At 48.2% G+C, this 22907-nt stretch overlaps 7 protein-coding genes across 7 annotated transcripts; 6 read left to right on the top strand and 1 right to left on the bottom strand.

Moving 5' to 3' along the window:
• Positions 1-210: 210 nt before the first annotated feature.
• Positions 211-1203, bottom strand: DEU56DRAFT_916984 (uncharacterized protein; the record flags this gene model as incomplete). The annotated part of the gene is made up of 1 exon (XM_041357927.1): positions 211-1203. The coding sequence occupies one exon, from the start codon at positions 1201-1203 to the stop codon at positions 211-213; it is 993 nt and encodes a 330-aa protein (XP_041204131.1).
• Positions 1204-3632: 2429 nt separating this feature from the next.
• Positions 3633-7039, top strand: DEU56DRAFT_963486 (uncharacterized protein; the record flags this gene model as incomplete). The annotated part of the gene is made up of 12 exons (XM_041359393.1): positions 3633-3709; positions 4003-4126; positions 4148-4173; positions 4285-4312; positions 4371-4845; positions 4902-4984; positions 5265-5381; positions 5515-5610; positions 5663-6229; positions 6381-6578; positions 6639-6668; positions 6851-7039. The coding sequence occupies 12 exons, from the start codon at positions 3633-3635 to the stop codon at positions 7037-7039; spliced, it is 2010 nt and encodes a 669-aa protein (XP_041204132.1).
• Positions 7040-7939: 900 nt separating this feature from the next.
• DEU56DRAFT_702816 (uncharacterized protein) lies at positions 7940-8174 on the top strand (the record flags this gene model as incomplete). Its single annotated transcript, XM_041347336.1, has 2 exons — positions 7940-7999; positions 8052-8174. Coding segments are annotated over 2 exons (183 nt in total), but the record flags the coding sequence as incomplete, so codon positions are not given.
• A 2623-nt stretch (positions 8175-10797) lies between these two features.
• Positions 10798-11478, top strand: DEU56DRAFT_744522 (uncharacterized protein; the record flags this gene model as incomplete). The annotated part of the gene is made up of 1 exon (XM_041349078.1): positions 10798-11478. A coding segment is annotated over one exon (681 nt), but the record flags the coding sequence as incomplete, so codon positions are not given.
• A 736-nt stretch (positions 11479-12214) lies between these two features.
• Positions 12215-12736, top strand: DEU56DRAFT_691655 (uncharacterized protein; the record flags this gene model as incomplete). The annotated part of the gene is made up of 1 exon (XM_041347141.1): positions 12215-12736. A coding segment is annotated over one exon (522 nt), but the record flags the coding sequence as incomplete, so codon positions are not given.
• A 1900-nt stretch (positions 12737-14636) lies between these two features.
• On the top strand, positions 14637-19636 carry DEU56DRAFT_916989 (uncharacterized protein; the record flags this gene model as incomplete). Its single annotated transcript, XM_041357928.1, has 12 exons — positions 14637-15225; positions 15277-15501; positions 15571-16188; positions 16331-16566; positions 16614-16883; positions 16932-17353; positions 17409-17442; positions 17494-17814; positions 17872-18045; positions 18097-18997; positions 19058-19149; positions 19211-19636. The coding sequence occupies 12 exons, from the start codon at positions 14637-14639 to the stop codon at positions 19634-19636; spliced, it is 4308 nt and encodes a 1435-aa protein (XP_041204136.1).
• Positions 19637-21587: 1951 nt separating this feature from the next.
• On the top strand, positions 21588-22537 carry DEU56DRAFT_916990 (uncharacterized protein; the record flags this gene model as incomplete). Its single annotated transcript, XM_041357929.1, has 4 exons — positions 21588-21751; positions 21803-21850; positions 21941-22235; positions 22307-22537. 4 exons carry the CDS (start codon positions 21588-21590, stop codon positions 22535-22537), a joined length of 738 nt encoding a protein of 245 aa, XP_041204137.1.
• Between the last annotated feature and the right edge of the window lie 370 nt (positions 22538-22907).

Raw genomic sequence — 22907 nt, forward strand, 5'->3', positions numbered from 1 at the left:
ATATCAGTGACAGGAGTCGTTGTTCGTTTGTAGTTTTATTTTCATCATATGTTTTTGATCACTATGTATTTAATTTTTAAATAAAATTCAAATCTAGACATATCAGCGGTGAAACGAATCGTTGAAGCGGCTCTGGAGCCGCTTCAACGATTCAGGGTGATTCACGATTTGCACGATTCTGACGCTCGAAAATCGACGTCAGAATCGCCGTCAGAATCGGTGCGTGAATCGCCCAGTTTGACTTCCTCTATTGACCATGTCAGAGTGACTTAGAAATCGGTATCTGGTGTGTGGTTTGATGTCTTGAGCGAGTGAGAGGAGGTGTTTGATGAATCCCTCAACCTCAGTGCACCCACTGCAAGGTGACATTGGTGTCGTCGTGAAACCTGTACAATTAAGAGAGTATCCGTGAGGAATACTGCCATGCGTGTCAATGCTGAAAGGAAGGACTCCTTGGCCTGCGGAAGCTCGACCAACAGGAAAGGTTTCAAGAAATGAAGGGCCCAGAACAGGCCAATGTATCGGAACCCCAGGGCACACATTTACGTCCGTTGCATGTGATGTTTTGGATGGAGTAAAATGAGGTGAAATACTCGAGGTGGAGCTGGCTGTGCTCAGTGATGGCGATGAATCTGCTTGATTGAGGCCCTTCAAACACTTTTTACCCTGCCGGTGATCGCTGAGAGTATTGAAATACCCTAGAGCATCTAGATCACTAAGAATCTGGGTTGGAAGGGTGGTCTTGATCCATGCTTTGCAGTCTGGACACTCAACTTCCCACCGGTGGGTTCCAGCGCGCCTATTGATAAGATTTGCTGAAAATAGACACATAAGATCAGCAGGCGTGTTTGATTTGAGTAATGTGACGGAATCAAGAGCCAAAGTGTCAGAATCATCAGAAAAAGGTATAGCCGCAGTGTTGGGTGCTTCAGATCGTGTTCCTGTTTGACCAATGGGTAATGGCAGTGCATGAGAAAACAGAATGGGGGTATTAGAGTTGATGGAAGCTGCTGGCGCTAGATCATCAAGAGAATACACATTAATATCAATCGGACTGAGGCTCAGATCATTGTGCGGGAATTGAGAAGGATCAAACTGGTATGAAAACTGATCAAAGTCAATGGGTTGAGAAGCATAACTGCTTTGCGAGTCTGATTCTTGAGAGTCCACGGGAAACCAAGACTTGTAACGGGCTGGGTACATCATATGGTAGTAGGCTCGACACAGTGATGCGTTCCAGGACATATGACACTCATTAATTAATTGTCACGTGCAATTGCGAACTCACATGAAGCCAACAAAAATCAAAAACATTCATTTTGCAGGGGGATTCAACAATATCATAAGGAATTTATTATTCTATGTACCTAGGGCTATTCTAATGTACCTATAACCACCACCTCCCCCGGGTCGCGGAAAGATTCATTGAGATTTGATGATGCTGTCGAGAAGTTCAAATGACAAGACGGTATAATGCCAAAGTGGCTGAAAATAAGGTTTTGGCTTACCATAAGCAAAGTGTTGGTGTTTCAGCTTTCTCCGTCGCACGCCTCTTGACCCATGACAACACCAGTGTGGATACTACCCGAGCCCTCTATGCCATCGGGCATGCTGCGTATGGCCATACGACATGTCAGCAAATGCTGACATGGCACGAACGCAAACACACAAGGAACAAGGCTGGGTTGAAGAAGACCTTTGGCACCTTACCTAGCCCTGCCCTGTCTCGCACTCTCACACTTGCTCACAACTTTGTGCATGTCCATGCATGTCACCACTTGTTCCCAGTAATATAGGTATATTTTTTAAATCTATGTTTGTATGTACATTACTTACTAGTATTGTCATGCTCATCTGCATCTTGTCCCTGCTTTATTTGTATGTGTTACCCGCGGGTAAACCCCACACAGGTGCGGGTATGGGTCCGAACTCATCATACCCGCCAAAAACCTGTACCTGCATTGACGGGTACGGGTTTTTGCTGAGTACGGGTGCGGGTATGGGCTCTGGTACCCGGGGGTTTACCCGTGCGGATCCCTGGGACTTGTAGCATATGTGCTAATATTACTAAGTAGTAACATAAGCGGTGACAGTCAGGTGGTTGGTGCTGTGGCGAGAGGTCGGTTTTTCCCGTTTTGCACTATATACATTGCGACTCCGCTGTCGGTTAGACCCGGCACATATTTTTACATCACGAACAACACAGAGACACTAGGCAGGTTGGAAATAACAATCAAGATGCGGGGCCACAAAATTGTTACTATGTATGTAGATTCAATTGTGCCGCATCTTCATAGCCAATTCCATTCAATTTCCCTTGCTGGATCTTATGATTCTGATCAGGAATCAATTAGTAGTTCAAGACTAAAAAAGTGTGTCTAGCCTTGCCACTGCCAGCCCTGCCAAATCCCCCAGTCACCTCGTTCAATGGACTGCAATGATTCGAAAGATGTTTCACATTGCATAAGCAACAGCCCGACGAGTAATCAACGTGACATACAGTGTGTTGCAAATGACTTTAGAATCGTGTTTTCAAAATTGTGTTTGTTCCTTTGTATTGACGTGTGACTTGTGTCACGCTTGGTCAATCATTCCGGTTTTCATGCCACTGCCAACCAGGCTAGATTATCTGATGATCAACTAGAGTTTGCACATTTTAAAACATCTGTATCTCTACAACACATCCACATAAAAATATAATTTCTTGACGGATAGATAGTCTGATATTTAAAGTACAAGACCCGCTGGTTTTTTCTTTCAAAATTGACATGTTGAGTCCAGCGGAGAGTTACCACGCAGAAAAGTGTGATTTTCCCTAACTTGAAGTATGTAGATTCAGACTAGAGCCGATGCGCGAACTCTTGTGATGCGCGAACAGATTAAAATATTTAGTATTTAGCATCTCTGATCACTCCTGAATTCAATTCAGAATGCACCAGAATATGAACAATGGAAGACTGTTGGAATTTTCTTAGAAAACTAGCTCAATGTCTTGTGAAATCACCGCGAGTATGGCCAGAGTTACTCGTTGCGGACAAGGCCTATGATATATTATAATTATTTAGTATTGACAGTATTGACAAAGGGAGTGCCTAGTGTCAGAGTGCAATTGATACACCCTGAGGTGGAGGAGACAATATTTTCGAGTCGTTGATGTGACAGAAAGTCCCGCATTTGGCTATTACGAACTATTTTACAAACACCGAGCTCGCAAAAAAATTCTCGTGCATTCTAAAGTCATTTGCAACACACTGTAAATGCCAAAACTTTTACAGAGAATCTGGTCCTTTGCGTCTGACAGAACCGGGGATAACGCGCACTCGGAACTTGTAAGGTAGACGACATTGAAATACAACTAGTGCCGCCATGTGATCACGTGACTGTTCCCATGGCCAAATCTCAGAATTCAAAATTCGAAAATCTCAGAATTCAAAATTCGAAAATCACTATTTGCCTCGAAAATCACTTTGACAACATCAAAAAAAAAAATAAAAAAAAATAAGCTTTGTATTTTACCCTACATCCACACTTAAAGTACTAGGAGTATCAAAGGAGTATGGTTATGACTGACTACGCACCAGTAGTGCTTACCTTGATTGTGGCACAGCCTGGTGTTATGTAATCTACCATATATGGTTAAAGTGGTATCACGTGACGTGGCCAAATCTACGGGACAAATATTTTATTTTCCGCCTATAGTGTCAGAAATGTATTTGGAGATGAAATACAACATATAGAAAAAGTGGAAATAGCTCTATTAAATTTCAGTTTTGAGAAAATTTGAGACCATCAAGCTATCTAGAGAGGTCTTAGGAACAGATTGGTGCAAAAAGAATGTTTGGAAAGTGGATGAGGAAAGTGCAATAAGTTGTGCAAAATGGTGTCTCAAAATGTAGTTGGATTTTAATGTCGTCTACCTTAATAGCATAAGGAAAACTGAATAGTCACGTGGTTCAATTTTGTAAGCAACAGGCTTAGTAACATCTGAATCGTGTCCTGAAGACGGTCATGGACATCCCATGTTACAGAGAAGCTAGAGGCTTTCGAATCCATCACGGTCAATCTTCGTCGATTCGTCAAGGACGCGACCTTCTACCGTCACAGCCTCACTGGTTGCGCTATTAAGGTATAAAGTTTTCCTGGCCAGAGCTTGGGCAGGTGGCTAGACATTGTGTAAGATTCAATCCCTTCATCATGTGATATTCACCCGCTTCATCATGATGCACCTCCACTGCGCGATTCAGATTCCAATCCTTTGCACTTCAAATTCCAATCGTTGATTAGCTGTCCTGCAGATGTTCCGCTTGAATTGGTGCGTGCACAATCTCCTTATGTGATTTCCGTTGTGTTGATATGATCTACTCTAACAGTTCGAGGCAGCTGTGTCGCAATTGATTCATCACCCGGAGCACAATTCGACACTGATCTTGCGCTCAGAGACCATCTCAGACTCCGATAACACCATCCCATCGTCTGCTCCATGTCTGGAAGGATACAGCCCAGTGCGCAATGTCCATCGCAAGCTGCTACCGCGTAGGCCAGGTCAATACTCGGGACTAGAGCAGCACCGTATGCTTTACGCCTTTGGAACCGGTGAATTCGCATGTCTTCCATCCATGTTGGTCCTTACACCACTTGTACCCGAAGGAGAGAGTTTACCCTACTACCATCCTACGGTGACACATCTTGCTTTCCGATTCATCCCTTCCAACCTCACCACGACCTCAGATTCAACCTTTGCACAACCGGCACTGCGCATTGAAGTTACTCCGCTCCCAGGCACGCCTACTGACCTCAACAATCGTCTCTACCGCACGGCACTTGCACTCCTTGACACACTCCACTGTTTTCTACGGGGAGCGTATCCATTGCCAAGAAATATTTTGACCTTACCACTGCAGATGGTGCGGTCACATTTCTTCGTGAGATGTACATCGCTGAGATGCGTCGTGAACGACGGAAAGTGGAGAGATTGACTGGGATTGTGAGGACGTTATGTGATGCGATCGGGTCTGGTGCGCTTCCCTTTCCCCTTCTTGTGCACTGCCAAGTACTAACCCACGTACACAGTATCACCGACACTAATCCAAGATCTCAACGCCCTAAACGCACCTGAGCCCCTCCCCCTCACCCGTCCCTCCAAGCCCGATCCCAAGCGAACATAGCCCAAACATCTTCATCACCTCACCCCCATCCCCATCCCTCTCGTACTCACCCTCGCATACACACTCACCCTCGCATTCTCACTCCTCTCACACCCATAGCCAAGGCCACGTCCAAATCCACCACCCACACAGTCACCACCCCTCAGTCCCCATGCTCAACATCCCCCAATACGCATTGCACACATCCACGCCCTCCCCAACATCTTCCGAAAAGTTGTAAGCCCGTTTACCACCTATAATTTCAACATCTAACACATCACAACAGAAAGTCTCAGGACTGAAATCCCAAGGCCTGCAAGAACTCTACGACCAATCTCTCCAGGACATGCATGCGCACTGAGCCCGTCAGGAAGAGCTAGCGGGGCACATCGAAGACCTCGTAACCGAAGTCAAAGGCGAACAGGAAGCTCGAGAGAGTCTTGAGCGCGAGTTCGAGTTCGACGACGTATAGAGGACACACGAGTCTGAGCTCCGACGTGAGCGACGTGCACTTGAAGACAAAGACTCTGCACTGCACAGCGCCCTCGACGATCTCTCACGGACACAGTCCCTCCTCTCCAGGCGACCTCGAAGCTGTGCAAAACTCTCTTCGGGACATGGAGCAGCAGTCGAAAGAACTCCGGGAGACGATTACAACAGCACGGTTCTCGTTGCAACTGGAAGTCGACAGATTGAAATGTGATGTCGATCGCCTAGAAGACGAACTATCTCGTACGAAGAAAGATGTCGGCGACCGAGAGGGCACAACTCGCGATCGTGAAGATCTGATCCATAAACTGCAGCTCGAAGTACAACAGCTCACTACACAGCTCAATACCCAAACTCAAGCGCGTCTCGGTCTATCCGAGAAGCTTGACAGCACACAGACCAGCCTCAAGACTGCTGAGGCGGAATTGTTTGGGTACAGGACAAGAGTGAACGAGCTGGAGACGCGGTTGTCTAAGGACCAGCGGACGTTACTGAGTGCTGAGAATCCATATGGTGATCAGCTCACGGAGCGGAATACGCTGCTGCTTACGATATATCAATACATGGATAATATCCTCGGTGTGGACAAAACTCCCGTGAGTCTCTTTTATTCTCTCTTATGCCTTGGCACTCATATCAAACACTCCATTTTGCAGAAGAAAGGCAAACAAGCAGAAATGAAGCCCTTCACCAACTTCGGCTGTCTTCCACGACAACCTCATCACGCGACTCAAAGCTCTCTCCCAGATCCAACTCGACTTTGACAAACACGTCAAAAAAGTTGAAGGGAAATTCACTGAGAAGGTTGCTGATATGCGGAGACAGCTTGATATGCGGTGGAAACAGATCGACAAGTTTGAGTCGAGCGTGAAGGCATATGAGGAGGCAAAGGCTACGTGGAGACGGAAGTTTACTGCGAAGGATGGAGAGATTGAGGGGTTGAAGGTGGGTTTTTGATCTGCGGTTTTGATTTGCGTTGACTTTGACTCACACTGATCTGTGAAGGCTACCAACGCAGAACTTACCTCTCAATTGGTAACATCCCGACAACTGACTTAAGGCGACTCCCAAGAAACCAAATCCCTCCTTTCCCGCGCAGTAAACGCTGAGAAACGCCTGGTAGTAGTTCAAAACCAGCTACTCCTAAGCGAAAAGAAGTTTTCGAACATAAATCAGAAGACGACCACCGCTGATCAGAAATGGGAGGCGCTGATCAGAAATGGGAGGCGAGGGTGAAGGAGTACGAGGCGAGGTTGAAGGCAGGAGGAGAAGTACAAGAGGGAGAGGCAGGGTGCGAAGGAGAGGGTGTTGGAGCTGGAGAATCAGATGAGGTTTGTTTCCCCCTTTTCTATCGATTTCCTCCTGCCCGTAAATTGAGGTCTTGTGCTGATGATGTTTTACGGTAGGAGTCTAGAACGGCAGAACGAACTCGCTCAAAAACGGAGTGCGCAACTGGATCATGTTGCAGAAGCTAATAAAGTGGTACCTGCACGGTCACGATCACGGTCACGGAGTTCTCCCTGTTGTTTGTCCACGATACCCTCCTTATGCTTGCCGTGTTGCGAAGGTGTGCTCTTGCTTTCGTACGGTTCTTGACGTCACATTTTTGTATTGATCAGTAGCGTACATCTCATGTATTTTTATTTTCTTCTGCTCTGGGACAATGATCATTGACTCCTGATTCGCGTAGTGGACTGCAGAATGAAAATGTGCATGGCTTCAGTGAATGGCTGCTGCCTCTCGGATCGGTGATGCGATGGTGGATATCCTATAACCTGATCACACAGACAGCTATTCCCTGTGGACTCTGATGGGAAGACATAATTAATCGTTCGAGCACGAAGCGCACAGCATTTGTTTAGAATTAGACTCTCCGGTATTCAGTTCGAGCATCAAAGAGCTTGGTTGCGAGACATTGCACACGAATTCATGTTTCAGCTTGCCACGGGTCAGTCATCTGACAATGGCGCTACCCTTGATCTTGCACACAGGAGCCTAACAGATGTCGGTGAGGATGGTGCAGAACCATGGGCAGGAATGGCTCCCTCGATGACGAGAGTCCAGTACCCCAGGTACGTTGCTGCGACACGTTGTTGCCGCAAGTTCATAATAGCAAGTTCCAACTGCTTTAGGATCGCCTTGCTACACTCCCTACTACATTTACCCTACTATCTCGCTTGAGATACTTGAATTTGCAGAACAACAGTTTCACCTCTTTCCCCGATGTGGAGCCCTGACGTTCACGCGTTATACGCTTGCTGAACGTAACACAGTTGATGGTCATGCCGTCCCTAGAGATTCTGGACATAAGTCGAAACAAAATTAAAAGACTACCGAGCCAATCAGGCTCCTTGATCCACCTGAGGGTACGTTCCCTAGCCCCATTCTTCCTGATAGCGTCAAACGTGCTCTCGTCAGGTTTCTGCCTGTCACCGCAACAAAATAACTCGCATCCCAGGGTACTTTGCATACTTTCGTGAACTCGATGTCTTAAAGGTAGACCACAATCCTATAGAGTGGCTGCCGAAGTATGTTATGGAAACACCAGATGGAGGAAAGCGGTAGATAACATTCGTGCAGAAGTGGATGAAGAATAACTCTCGGCCTCCCTTGGACGTGAAACAGCCCAGTGTTGATTCGTTCCTGAACGCGAATGCTGCGTTGAACAACTCTATGTAGGGATTGAGTCTTTGTCATACCTGAATATGAAGAGTGTGTGGATCGCGTGGGCAGTGAATGCTGCCTCCATTTCGGCAGCGTGACGTATGGTCCCAAGTGACGTGCTTCGCACGTTGGGACTCGCTTTGCTCCGATTGTTGCGCTGACAGGCTGAAGGGCATGTTCAAGGTGAAGTTCAGCGGTGAGGCCCATCAGTACATCCGTTTCAAGTGTTCTTGCACGAATGCCTTCCATGGATCGAGCAAAGCAACCACTATGTGAGGAAAGCGGTTCAGATCCAACCCGATCATAAAGCTGCCATCCGTACCTCTGCTTTTAGGCCCTTGGCCTTCAAATCTTGGAGCAGTGGTTTCAAAGACTTGTCGTGCTAGTTAGGGATCACAGGCGACAACACGAGGTTCGGCATTCCTCGTCTTCCTCTTCCTCTTGCAGAGCTCTGGGTATGGGAATTCTTGGTCTCTCGAACTCGGCATATGATATACACACCTTGTGGTAGTCCGCTGAGGACCACCAGGCGCTCGTAAAGTGATCTCGTCTTCTCCCGGTCACCCTGCTCATCGACTTCGAAGTCGATATACTTCCAAAGGATTTCGGGACATCGATAGTGATGCTTGAGACACTCCAAGTTCAAAGATAGCCTCTGCACGGGTGAAGTCCTCGAGAGCCGTCTCGAGTTCAGCATATTCAACCTACGCTGCTGAGTTGGTGGGATCGTACTGTGAAAGATGTTCTATCACTGTCGAGGAACGAAACATACTTTCATGACATACCTCAAGATACTTCTCGTATAATGTCCGCACGGGATGAAATTATCGCAGCTTAATATGATATCAGTATATCGCAAAGACGAGAAATCGAAGATCATAAATCTCGAGTTGAATACAAACCTTGAATAAAGCATCGTTCGGGCACATGCCGATGACCGTCCCCGAGAATTTTGCGCGCTGCCACCAAATCCAGCCGCCTGATCTCAAACCTCGCAGCCATGACACAGTTTTGCGAAAGTAAACTGCTTGTGCGGCACAAGGTTCAGAACTGTGAAATTTACTTGGCATGCAGTGTGCACGGTCATAGTCCTGTAGAATAATGTCAGGGTGAACAAGTGGTCTGTATAGAAATGAAAAGACCTTGGTTTCGATCTCCTCGAACAAAGCATACTCATGAGGCCAAAACCAATGACGCTTCTCTTGTCCAGGAGGTACATATGCAACAGCACGCTCAGTAAGCGTCTCGCATGCGCTCCATGGCAGCATCCTCCTCTTTCTTGGTGCCTTCTTCTTGCAAGGTTCGTAGGGCATGTTGTAATTTCGTCCGTCCTCGTCTTCGTGCTGGATTCTTCGCCTAAGTAGATTCTACAATGGACGACAAACTCAACCGGGAATATCCGGTTCACCATTTAAACCCCGAAATCCATCCGTTGTCCTCTTTTCTCTTCTTCCACCATCTACATACATCTGGCTATGTACAGGTACCCTGGCTGCATAAGCTCTTGACTTACAATTAGAATATTATTACAATCAATGTATGATGACTCAAGCTCAAGTGTTATGCATGGTTCATGTTACAGTTCATGTTATATAGATACATAGGAGCCAGGAACATACCATGGGAAATACGCTGATATTCATTGCATCTTCAGCTAGGCCATATTGCGCTATAGGGTTGCGGCTCATGATCATTCTCAATCTGTACGAGAACATACGTGTCCCAACTTAAACCTAACCTAAACCCTACCCTAAAACTAAAACCTACCCAATTAAAACGTCACCGTCGCTCGGACCAAAATTTCTTTGCATGCCTCCACAAGTTCCTATTATCGAGGGTTGCTCCCTTGCCGACTTCAATGATATCTTTTTTCGGATCATTGAACAAGATGACATTCCGCCAGAGGAGTACTACAGGGCCTGCAATTTGGCCCTCACTGGAAAGGATCGCAATGTGCAGTATTCGATGGAACCCACTCGTAACAGGTTTGTTGCACCCAGAGTCGTCAGTGTTGTTCGGGATTACGACAGTATCATCTCCTTCACGAACTGGCTCCCAGTCACATCTGATCTCTTTCTGTATCCCGTCACCAACCCTGATGATACCCTGAAGTCATCTCTGCATTTGAAGGTGCCCATGAAAACTTCCAGTCGTGATGTACGTGCCACGTTTGTTATTTGTGACATTACGCTCATCCGGCTCCCTGGGGGGACCTCACCAGCCACCTACACCTTTGTCGCCTCATCGAGTCCCAAACATATGCTTGGCTTCAGTAGGCGTCCGCACCAAAGTGTGAGCTTTCTTTCCTCATCTGTACGATCCAGAGAGCCAAGATGTCGAGCTCACCCAAGAGCAGAAGAAGGGGATCTATGAGAAGGGAGTACGACCCGTCATTGAAGAGCTCAATTATGAGACTTCTACAAATTGGTCTACAGACTATGAGGGCGCTCTCACCCGTGCCACAAAGAGAAACAACAGGTATCAGTACGGTACCCGTCCCTTCCCTGCCAACATGGTCTTGCGGTTTGGATATGATCTCCGCCTCGCTTTGATTGATGCGTTCCCGTGGGCACAGGACATGTTATTTATGGTCCAAGTTCAGGGCGTCAAAGAGGCTAACCAGCACAACCCTGGTAATGAACAAGTTGCAACAACGGCTTTGAGGCGTGCAATGCATGATCTCGACTACCTTGGACTTCTGGATGAAACGCATTGCTATATTGATGTGGGCCTAGAGCTATCTGAGCCAAACCACGCATATCAATGGCGAACAGATGCTCACGGAAAGATTATCCTAGCATACACTACTTCCTACGATGCCAGAACAGCAGCTACTGCCACAAGGTCTCGCAGTTACCAGAAAGATTGTGCCTCTGGCTTAATGCACGTTGCCGGATTTCGTGTTACATTGGCCGCAAGGAATCCAGATGAACCTGTCTACATGCAGGTTTATACCACAGACAAAGCGCTCGTCCACCAGCTCGATGGTGGACGACATGGCTTGGCCCTCACTGGACAAGCTGCCTTGAGCCATACCACTCCACCGCACATGAACAATATGTACCGACTCTTCAGACATGCTGCACAGCACCACGACTGCGCTGCTAGACTCGAGGTGCGATTGCCCATCAGCGCAGCAGCGCAGCAGTGTGGAGTGCCCTTTCAGTTGCAGTGGAGTTGATGTCCCAGTCACTGTGTGTATTCCCTAGGGTAGATTGGTGGTGAGCGTCTTATCTATTCCGCTCTTATAACATTCTATTGACTCAAATACTGTTTTTGTTCATTCTGCGCACTAAACCAACCAACCAATCAGGGAATGGCGAGTTGTCCGTGCTCTAGGGATGATTCACACCATAGCATTGCAAAACCAGGGGTCTCCTGACCTTCGCTTCACAGCAAATAGCCTATCACTCACAGCTGGACTTATATGGCTGTTCAATGGTCTCTCCTCCCGCCCAGATGACGGATCTGCAGCCCGTGATCTCATGTGCACTATTCTTCCCCTGACAGCTGATTATGATCAGGATGGCTTGCAAATGGTTCCTAGACAAGCTGACCGCGACAACGGAGATCAGCTCCCTGTTTGTGCATATGGTGCCTTCTTTCTGAGAGATTTGATCTGGCCTCCAACTGCCGATGTTCCACGGATGCAATACGGTCATGTCATGCACGCTAGCTCCTACAAATACTTTTTCGGCCTCGACTTCCATGCCCTTCGCAACAAATATAATCCCACTGCTTATATCCCTCGTGCAATGATTCCTGCATCTCACGTCAAAACCCAAAAAGGCATGTCCAAACGCCATAAGCCTGAGGCCGATGCACCTGGCGCAGCGGCCATCTTCCAAGACTTGGATTTTCCAGTCCCCCCGCTCCCGCGAGACGTGGGAGAGGATTTACCATTTGATGAACGACTGGACTTTCCCCCTACTCTCAACGAGGCCTTCCCGGTCACCGTCACAAAGCACTGGAATCAATTTTGCAGTGACGTCCTCCAAAAATGCGGTAACATGAGGGCCCAGCCGCTCCACCCTTCCCATTGCAGACTCACCATGAATGAACGTTGCAAAGCCACAGATGATGTTTACAAGGAAACAAACCTGGCTGTGATCTTTTACCGCGTCCAGTGGAAGAGAGCAAGTATGATAGAATGGCGGGAAGCTTTCGATAAGTTCTTCCCCCCTCCTGGAACGCCCCCTCCTCTCCAACCACAGAATTATACAACCATGCAATCCTGGCTTGACTGGGCAGATATGAAGAGGGACAAGCCACGAGACGTGGTCGACGCCGTTCGGACAAGATACTTGACTCTCTTCAATCAATTGGCCTGGATCCCCAAACCACACAACGACCGCCTCTGGAAGTACACTCTGGACGATGGCTTCACCATGTTACCTGCCACTCACCGTTCAAGTGCACCGCAAGTCATTTTCAAACCTGGTGCACGCATTCCAAGTTGGGATCCTGTAAACATCCCCGGGGAAATTCATTTAGAGGAGGAGGAGGAGGAGGAGGAGGATCCACAGCATCCTGATTATGTGCCCGCTGCACAATGGGTGAGTAATGTGCGACCTGTCCCCCTCCGTATCTTGCAGATGAGGGAAGAGGAAGAGGAGTCTGAGTCTGACGCTGAGTGAGACTGCGGTTGCGCTGTACATATTATGCAAATCATTCTATTATGTGTACTACAGTCTTACGATACCACAGCTGCACAATCAGTGAGTACAACTTATGTGCGTTCAGACTGTGGCCTCGGTAAATAATTGCTTTGCCTAACACATCGTCTCTAACTTCGGAATCAATCAGTAGTACCAGTCGTTTTTGGACAAATTTTTGTACTGCTCGTCCAATGTAGATGAATCTATCTGAAAATGATCGACTCAGTCTAGTCTTGCTCGTGGCCCACCAAGCTCGAGGTTGGATAGCAGATCCGGCATTGAGCGAAATTGTTTGGCTCTATTTGGTGTGATGTTTGCTGGTACGTAAGTGTCCTTCTCGATCACTACTACTGCACAACCGATAAAGCCAAATTAGGAAAATTCACGGTAAGTAATACATATGCTCAGATCTCTCTCTGATCGCATTGACTTAACAGTCCACTTAACTGTTAGACATGTCTCGCGTGATATACGGACCTCAGATCGGTAATCCTCGCGTAAGTCTTTTCTCAGTGATCTAGCCCAAACTCACATTTAATAGACGCAGCTGGAGATGTTAGCGGCACATACGGTACGTATTTAGTGCCGTATCGCCGCCGCAGAGCCTGATTTCAGCATCCGAGGCGGCCACCGCTCCGCCAGCACCAGGTCGGATCAAAACATTCATGCGCTTCTGCGCTGACGGTTTTCGCTCGCATGGTGCAACGCTTGAGATCGGTGATACGGAGGGTGAGTACTGAGTTCTCTGCAATCAATCACACAACTAATACAATGTTCTAGAGATGAATTTACTACTACAGGATGCAATACCAAACACCATGCATACCAGTATTACCATCATGATAACACCATAGTACTACCTACTGGAAGTAGTACTCGCCATACTAACTCTCCCCATTAATCATTCATGCACATGTATCACTGTATTGGTACCATTTTTCAAATCAAGTCGCAACAACAACAATTCATGTACCACGTAATTAGAACAAGTATAAAAATACTACTACTACTACTACATAATAGATCAATATGCAATGTTGAGGATTTTTACAATATTCTATTTTCGTGTACGAGCTGTCTGGTAATCCTTACAAGTCGGAGAGCCGAATTAAAATGCAGTTTTCGAGGTCTTTTGTGATATCCGTAAGGCTCGGGCGTGGGTTCATGTTCGGACTTTGTGGAAGAGTTGTTGTGGGAACCGAGTAAAGTCCGAGTGATAACAGGGTACCGGATACTCCTTTGCTGGGAGTTGAAGTAATGCACGCGCGTACCATGTTCTTATCAACATTTGGGCGCCGAAGGACTTCAGAAGGGTAACAGGGCACCTACGACTCTTCCTCAGGTCATTAAGGAACCGAGCTAGCTAGCTCAGAGTCAGGGTTCTCGACTGTCACATTTCTGGAAAACAAGTGTTTCGTGAAGCGGATGCCGTGATACCGCAGCAGATCAGCTCCCGCATTGTATGGGTCGGTAAAGGGCGCAATCTCACTGCCATTGCGAGACATCATGTTGCGCCCATGAGTTGTGATCCGGAGCGACAAAATAATAAAAAGGGGTCTACGTTGCCCACCTATGCTAAGTCAACAAACCAAACCAATCAAAAAAACGAACATCACTCACATCTGTGAGTTCTGACCACCTATGTGTATGCACCGTAATTCTCATCTGTAGGATTACAAGTATGAGTAAGAAAATGCAAAGCGCCATCATCTCTGCCCTCCTGGCAGGGAAGGCATGGATATTTGATGACGACGAGACTCTGAAGGAGATATACGGGCTAGGCCTGGATATGTTCAAGGAGCCACACCAGCACCTGTCAGACAAGCAGCGGGTGTCATTGAACGCCATGCTTGATGTTGCAGAGGCATTGGCCGGCAAAGACCGTTACGATATTCTTGAAGGCAAAGAACAGTCTGGATGGGGTGCAGGGCGAGATGCCCTAAACCACTGGTTCAAGGAACAAAAGATTTCTGCAGCTTTCATAGAACGGATTGACCAAGCCTTGGAAGTGTCGCAGGTACTACCTATCCAACTCATTCAGAGAGAGAAATCTGAGGAGTTCCCAGAGGTAAAGGATGCTGATAGCGGTAAAGAGGATGTCGTCCTTGCAATCCTGGGGACTGAAGCATTGTCGAGGCCATTGACTGGAGAATTTCGTGATGCGTGCAACACCATCCTCCATCACGCCTGGGAGCGCCATCGCAAGCAATACCGGCAGGCAAAGAAGGCATTGGAAAAGAAACGCATTAAATCAATGTCATTGGTGAAAAGTGAGTAACGTACATGCGGTATGCAGAGCAGCACTAACCTTTGGCGTGCAGAAATCGAGGACACAAAATATGTCACACAAAAGATGTTGTGCGATGCCACCAAGGCTGTGAAGGCATACAGGGATGCCGTTTCATGGTTTCCTGCTGAAGAGGAGAAAGCGAATGGCTTGGCTGAGCACGAGGAATTTTTAAAGCAAGTCGTGGTCACGGCTGTGGCACAGGCAAAGAAACGGCCAAAGGAAAAGATTACAGCAGAGAGTTTCAGCTCACCAGCGAGTACGTAGTACAACAGTCCCCCATGGGAGCCATGTATGTAATACTGACCTATTTCACATTGTACTGCAGGACGACGCAGAGCTTTGTGCGCTTGCAGGGTGAAGCCAGTGGTGCTGGCGGCCGCTGGCGATATCGACGAGATTTGGGCATTGTACGTGCAACTATTTGAGGTCGTCCCAGGAGAGGCATTCGTGCCACAAATGGACCTTGACGATCGGAACCCCAGCGGTCAGGACGATTGGCAACGAAGTGATGACCTGGGTGTGGAGGGGTTCAGCAATATGGACGATGCCCAGCTCAACCATCTCCTACAATTCCCTGGTGGGCGCCCAGCTCTCTTCGCAGAATTTCGTTCACAGGGCGGAAAATGTGCGTGGGACAAGGCAGTTTCGTCGGACTTCATCGAGGGCAATACGGACATGCAACCACTGTCGCTGCTGTGGCACCAACGCGTGGGAGTCGCTGCACTAGCGGACAAGATGTGGCTGAAGAAGGAGAATTCGGGTGGTGTTCCTGGAATACTAGTAGCAGACGATGTGGGTGTTGGGAAGATGGCGCTGATGATGGGCGCGATTGTGATGATTATCGATGCATACTGGATTCAGGAGGTGGTCGCAGGTCGAGGGAAACCCACAGGCGTCACGGTAGATCTGAATAAGACGAATGTGCGCAAGGCACCTATGCTAGGTGAGTTGGTATCCCTCAGCAGTCCCTCAGAAGGACACAACAGCCACACGTGGGCCCGTTCCGCAAGGGAGTTGTTTTGTTGGACCTGTTTCTTGCACACGTTATTCTGAACAACGAACTGACATCAGACCTGACTCACTAGAAGAGCGCCCATTTTTCGCAGGCCAAGCCACCATCCCCAGCCTCCCTCACGTCATTGTGGTGCCCAACTCGTTAGTGGGTCAATGGTATGCTGAGCTAAGGACCTTCTTTGCCCCGAAGGCAGTGGAAATTTATGAGTATCCGACTGCAGAAAAGCAGTTCCGTGCATTTTGGACAGGCGACTGGGCAACTTCGAAGACACCGCTGGTGAATCGCGTCATCCTGGTGTCTCATTCAGTAAGTGCTTTGTTGGTGGCTGTGTCCGCAGAAGCTTATGTCGTCAGGTGATGACAACATCAGGGAAGGCCTTCGATGTCAGGAAAGGTAAGGCCGGCAAGAACACCGGAAAAGCCGCAGATGCGCAGCGTCACATCAAAAGTCAGGTGCTGACGAAGACCTGCATTTGGTTTGAGCAGAAGTTCCTCACATGTGTAGTCGATGAAGCTCACGTATTCCGCAACCCAACTGCAAATTTTTATGCGCTCCTGGAGCTCACGAAAGCGGTGTTGGTGTCCCTGCTACCTACAGCCACACCACTATATACAAGTCCCAAGGTATATTTGTTTTTCCCCGTTGACTTCGACACCCTCATGCACCTGTAGGACTTGTGCAATTTGGGTCGACTGGCACGTATACCATACTTTTGTGGGCACCAAGGAGACGATTGTGAGAAGGAGCATTGGAAGTCGCTGCGGGCGGCACGCAGTGCAATCAGTCGCCAAGACAAAGAAGAAGCAGCAACACACACCGTCAAAATATTAGCTGGCGGGGCAACAACAGCAACAACAGAGTATGAAGAATCAGCATCCACTGCGCGTGCGCGCGACGTCACAAGGGAGTGGATCAGCGACATCAAGCAAGGGTACAGCGGACATGTGATCCGACGCACAGTTGAATCTAAGACTCACGACGGGAAGAAGATCAACGATATGTTGCCCCCGTACCGTATGATAATTGTCCCTGTGCACATGAAGGGCGATGAGATGGAAAACATCAATGATGGCTTGGATCGCATTTCCAACAAGTAAGTGAACGGCGCCGTCCTCATGTAAACGCTACGATTGCTGACAACAACACAGGATGATGGAAGGTGACAGTGAAAGCTTTAACACGGTGAGCAGCGGTCTCCCCGGGTGAGTCGCACTGGCTCACCTATACGCGCAGAAATTTTACCTCGTAGCGCGCACCAAGGTGGCATTCCCTCGTCATACATCCCCAACATATCCTACCGTGAAGACGCTGGAAGAGTGGTCCAATGTTAGATCAACTAAAGTCGACGTTCTGGTTACTCTCCTCACTTGGCATCTGGAGTCTGACGGGCACCCCGTTCACGAGTTTAACGTGGACAGCAATTTCGGCAAGGATGAAGGTCAGGAGGTCTACCCCAATGCTCGGAATCAGGAGTTCCCGCACCTGATGTCCATGGGGAAGCGCAAGATTCTTGTTTATACGGAGTTTCCTATGATGGTACCTCTCCTCTCCTCTGTGAGTGCATTCCTGTGCCCTGCGCTGCAAGTTATGCTGATAATTCACACAACTTAGGGGCTCAAACTGCATAACATTGTTCCGCTGACACTCAATGGGAGTCATGGCGTGGATGAACGAAATGAAATCGTCAAGAAATTCAACGCGGATCCATCAGCGCGCGTCCTCCTGTTCTCCAGCGTTGGTGCCGTGGGACTTAACCTTACAGTTGCCAGTGTGGTCATTCTCTTTGTACGTTGCCCTCCCATGTTGCTGGGGGAATATCATCTCACACGCTCTTAGGATCAGTGTTGGTCCCGTATGTTAGTGAACCAAATAATTGGACGTGCGTGGCGGCTAGGGCAGCAGGAGGTTGTCTTGGTCTACAACATGGTGGCGCTAGGTACCGTCGACGTGCTTATGGTTGAGCACGGTGAAGGGAAAGGTACAATGTTAGAGCAGTTTTTGTCTGTCAATCCAGGTACACATAGCTACTTTTGTGTAATCATCTCAACTCACCACACCAACAAACATAACACATTCCAACCCTACCAACCCCACCAACCAACCAAACCAACCACCCCACCAAATCCTACCAACCAACCAGGGATTGCAAATCGCTTACAGCTGGCGGCCGCAGGTGGACGGCACGTCCAAGACTGTGACAATGACGGCGAGGAAGATAGCACTAGTGATGATGACACTGAGGCGCAGGAGACAAGCCCCAACGCACCATCCCAGCCAGTCGCTGAATCCCCGCGGGACACTGTCTCTCGCAAGTTGTACACACGGCCTGCCAAAGTGATGAAGACAGGCAGCAAATGCAGTGAAGATGGTGAGGTCTTGGACTTGACCCTTCCTGATGACAGCGAGCAACCTGAACCTGAACCTGAACCCAATGGCGGCCTCCCTCCACTACCTGCAGGAGGAAGTTCACCACCTGCCGGTCCCCTGGGGGAGCTGCCTGCCGCTGGAAACAAAGGTGATCCTAAACATGTCACCGGAACTGGCAGCGGTTCCCATGGGCAACCGCCTTTAATGCAGGATAAACAAGGCAATGCGCGCGCTGATGCACCATCCTCCAGCAGTCCCAATAAGGAGCCGTTAAGCCAGCATATATGTACGACACGCGCAGGGGTGGAGTTAAAGCCCGAGACGCGCCTGCAGCCCCTTGTGGGGGCCACAATGGACAATGACTCTAATTGTAAGTCTGGTCCCACCACGGAGATCATGGTAATCAACAGCTGACATCTCTTATCGCCAGTTGCTGAGGTTCACAATGATGCGTCTCTCTGCGACGACGCTAATATGTTTGACCCATTGACAATGGAGAACGACATCCCAATGTCGCCCCAGGTGAGTCAATGTGTACACCCAACCAACCAACCAGCCTTCACACGTACCATGACTTACACAGACATGTGTCCACCAGGAGCACGAGCTGATGGGTGGCCTACTTGACGAGCCGACACAGATGATGTCAAGAGCATCGCTGGCGACTTCTCAGCCTATCCAAGATCACACCAGCAATCTATCACATAGTCGAAGCTGGAAAACCATCGCTAAACGGCGGCGCAGCAGCACCGCATCATCAGGCTCGTCCTCCACTAACCCTTGTCCTCTAAAGAGTCCACCGCATATTTCGCCTCCACAGAAAAAGGTTGTTGTGCTTGCCTCGCGGGCGAGTTCAAACATTGTCACGCCTAGCACATCTCGGCCCTTGCGATCCTACAGTGCCGCCCCTATCCCTACGAACGCTCCTGTCCCTCGTGGTGCAAGGATAGGTCCTGGCTTTTTCCGTGGTAAAGGAACAGGCAATTATACCCGCGGCACTCCTCGCTGATGCATCAGGAAAACCCTCCCGAGTGAAAAACATTTAATTTGCATAATTTTATCTAATAGTCTGGCATTCGAGTATTAGGAAGAAAGAGACTGAAGAGATAATGATGTATGAAATAATTATCGCAAAATGTCAGAATTATCTTGCAAAGTGTCAGAAATTGAGAACACGTGGTAAGTGGAATTTTTGTGAAGCCTGCAACACCACTTACTCTAGCAATGCATGAAAGTGCAGGTTCTCACTATTTTGGACCTCGTCAAGCTTCTTTGACTTATGCATTTCCACCAATTTACTGTAAATATAACAGTTTCCTACTGGAGTTCATTTGCTTGTGTCTGCTCCTTCTGTTCGTCATGTTATCGATCATTTTCCTAAGCTGATGTGCAACAACTTTGAGGAGTTGTGCCGTCTTCATTCTGTCCACATTGCCGCTTCTGACTCTCACGATTATCTTCGTGATTCATTGCGCGTTCATTTCTGTACCTCTGAATGTGGTGATCAACTTTTTGTATTTAAGCATTTGTTCAGAGCTCGTCAATGTTTCGCTCCAGAAAGTCTCCCAGAGCCGTCTCTCCTACAGAGTGACTCACGATTGCAGTGGGTTTCATCCCAAGACTCGCAAGAGAGTCGAAAGTTGCGATCTGCAGCATCGTTAGAGCAGGAAGAGTCACTGAAATGGGCCAGATATTACCAAGTGTGTATATGTCAATTCAAATTTGGTGTTCTCCTAGATCCAGGAACCACTCATCAGAAGACTCGACTCGCGACAGAACTCAGCGGCCTCGATTATCGAGATCAGATCCGATCCAGATTCAGAAACATTGGGAGACTGATGGCCTCGAGGGCATTATGTATGATGAGTGGGCGTTATGTATGATGAGCGGCCTTGAGGGCATTATGTATAATGACGAGGGATAAGCATCAACCATACATAAAGGCTCGTGTCTAACCAGCTATTATTATGCATAAGTCTGCCACGAACAGGTGATATATATGCATTATTATGACATGCTAAACAATGCGTGAACGCGACGTGTAAGTCACGTGATACACTCATGTGACACGTATCGCGTTTGCTTCTTATAATAGATCTTACTTCTTCTACGTTCAACGTTCAACTGTTATATTGCTCATATTAACCCTATCTATCTGTATCGCTTCAACTCACGATGAATGTACTAGTGTATCCCAGCACACATCCAGCAACTCCTTCCCTCCTGCAAACCCTTACTTCAATACAGTCACTAGCACCCTCTCAACTCTCCGTGCAAGAATACCTATGGCACACCTCTTGCGTCCTTCATCCTCCTCTCCCCGCCCACAGATCATCCACCTGTTCGAAAATACCTCGAGTCCGGAGGTAGGACATTAGCATTCGGCGTCTCCGTCAGAAAAGGCTTTCTATTCGGACTCCATGACTTGGTCTGCTTTTCTCCGCGCAGAGAGCTGATCCTGATCTTCAGCCTCACATTCTTCCACAGCTTCTTCTGGCTTGTCCGCATTTGTGGGACGTGCAGCATAGCGTCGTGGAGGCACTTCTCGATCATTTAAGACCTGGGTCAGCTCACAGTGACAACGAATCTCAGCCGAACCAGACGCAAGCAATTGGACTATGCTGTGTAAGTGATAATGTTGAGCTCTTTATCATTTTGTATATCTGAACTGGTGACAGTCTGGCTCCGCCCATCCAAACAGATTCCTACCCATCACTTCACCACTAACGTCTTCGACAGATCTTTAAATATACCTTGCTTTATATCCTCGTGGTGTTGGAGAGGAGTGAGGGTGATGTTTTGAGTAGACTGACCGCGGATTCGAGTCTTGTCGGAGAGAGGTAAGGTCTTGCAGTGCTGCGTCCAAGAAAGTTCCATTGAAATGTTGACATACGCAGTATCACACAGAATCTCTCAGTCTGTTGGCCGTAAGTGCTATAAACACAGACGCGCTGGGGCATATGCTCTTCAGGATTCTGCCACGAGGGGGCATTGAGGTCGACGCTTCGCGCTATGGGACGGTGAGGTTCGAGAACATCGGATTTGGGTATCCCAGTCAGAAGGGCGTGCAAATCCTCGATAATTTCAATCTCGAGGTTGGCGTCGGAGAGAGCGTGGCAATTGTGTAAGTCGTGCGGACTGGTAGTTGTTGGTGCTGCTGACCTGGAGTATGCAGGGGGAAGAGTGGTGGTGGCAAGTCGTCCATACAATCGTTGCTTCTGCGGTACTACGGTCCTGTTCGTGCTGAAAATGACATTTGATGGCCAGGGTGGGTAGTACCTATCTCACTTCTTATGATGCATTAACGTGACAGGATATATATCCGTGAATTCAACCCTTCATCATGGCGCAGCATAATCAGTATCATTCCCCAGGCAAGTGCTCCACATTCCTTCACTGAGTCGTCCTTATCTGACAATGAGAAGGAACCTTTTGTGCAGATGGTGAAAGAGGCTAAAGCACTGCACGCAAAGATGTATTTAAACTACAAAATTGACCCACCTTTCGCTGGTGTCTACCGTGTCGGGAAGCAAGACGAAACCATAGAGTCCTTGAACGTCAAGCAAGGTCAATGTTTGCTCCTACACATCGCTACTGCAAACATGAACGTGAGTCTGTACGTTTCACCGACTCACTAGTCCTGTTGTGGAGAGCTGAACATGTTCCACGTTCCCACCAGACAAAGACCCATGGCCAGCATACACAGTCTGTAACAGGCGCAATACCGGGCGATGATTTCAACAGCGGAAACGAAGCCCTAAACCCACGCGCATTACAACAGGACGGCCAAACCTTCGGTTTATGCTACCCTCCATCTGCTGTTGAAACTGCAATCTCTCGCGGGAAGGACGACAAAGGCAAGAGCGCAATCGAGATGGATCAGACATACAGTTGCGGGACCCACCAATAGTCGAGGTCCCATGCACAGCAGGCAAGCCTGTGTGTTTCCCCCCTTTTTCTGTTCTTCTTTATCACTGACCACTTCTCGTGTAGAGAAACTATCACGCTCGGAGAAAGAAGCCAACCACCAGCTCTTCGCAAATTGCCCATGCCCATCCCACCCAGCAACCACTTCCCAATGCTAATGTCACTGCCTCTACACCTCCCGCCGTCGCTGGTGCCACGTGGACAGCGGGAACGATCACGCGTCCTCAACGCACCCTAGTTCCTGTCCGATCATGGTGTTCACCCAACTACAGTTTACAGCGCTTCAGAAGTCCTTCAATAATACCCCTGCTATGTAAAATTCATTTGTACTCTGATATTTTTATAGGGCGTTT

Source organism: Suillus clintonianus (genome assembly GCF_016758775.1).
Source record: "Suillus clintonianus strain FC179 chromosome Unknown DEU56scaffold_96, whole genome shotgun sequence".
In the NCBI taxonomy this organism is placed as follows: Eukaryota; Fungi; Basidiomycota; class Agaricomycetes; order Boletales; family Suillaceae; genus Suillus; species Suillus clintonianus.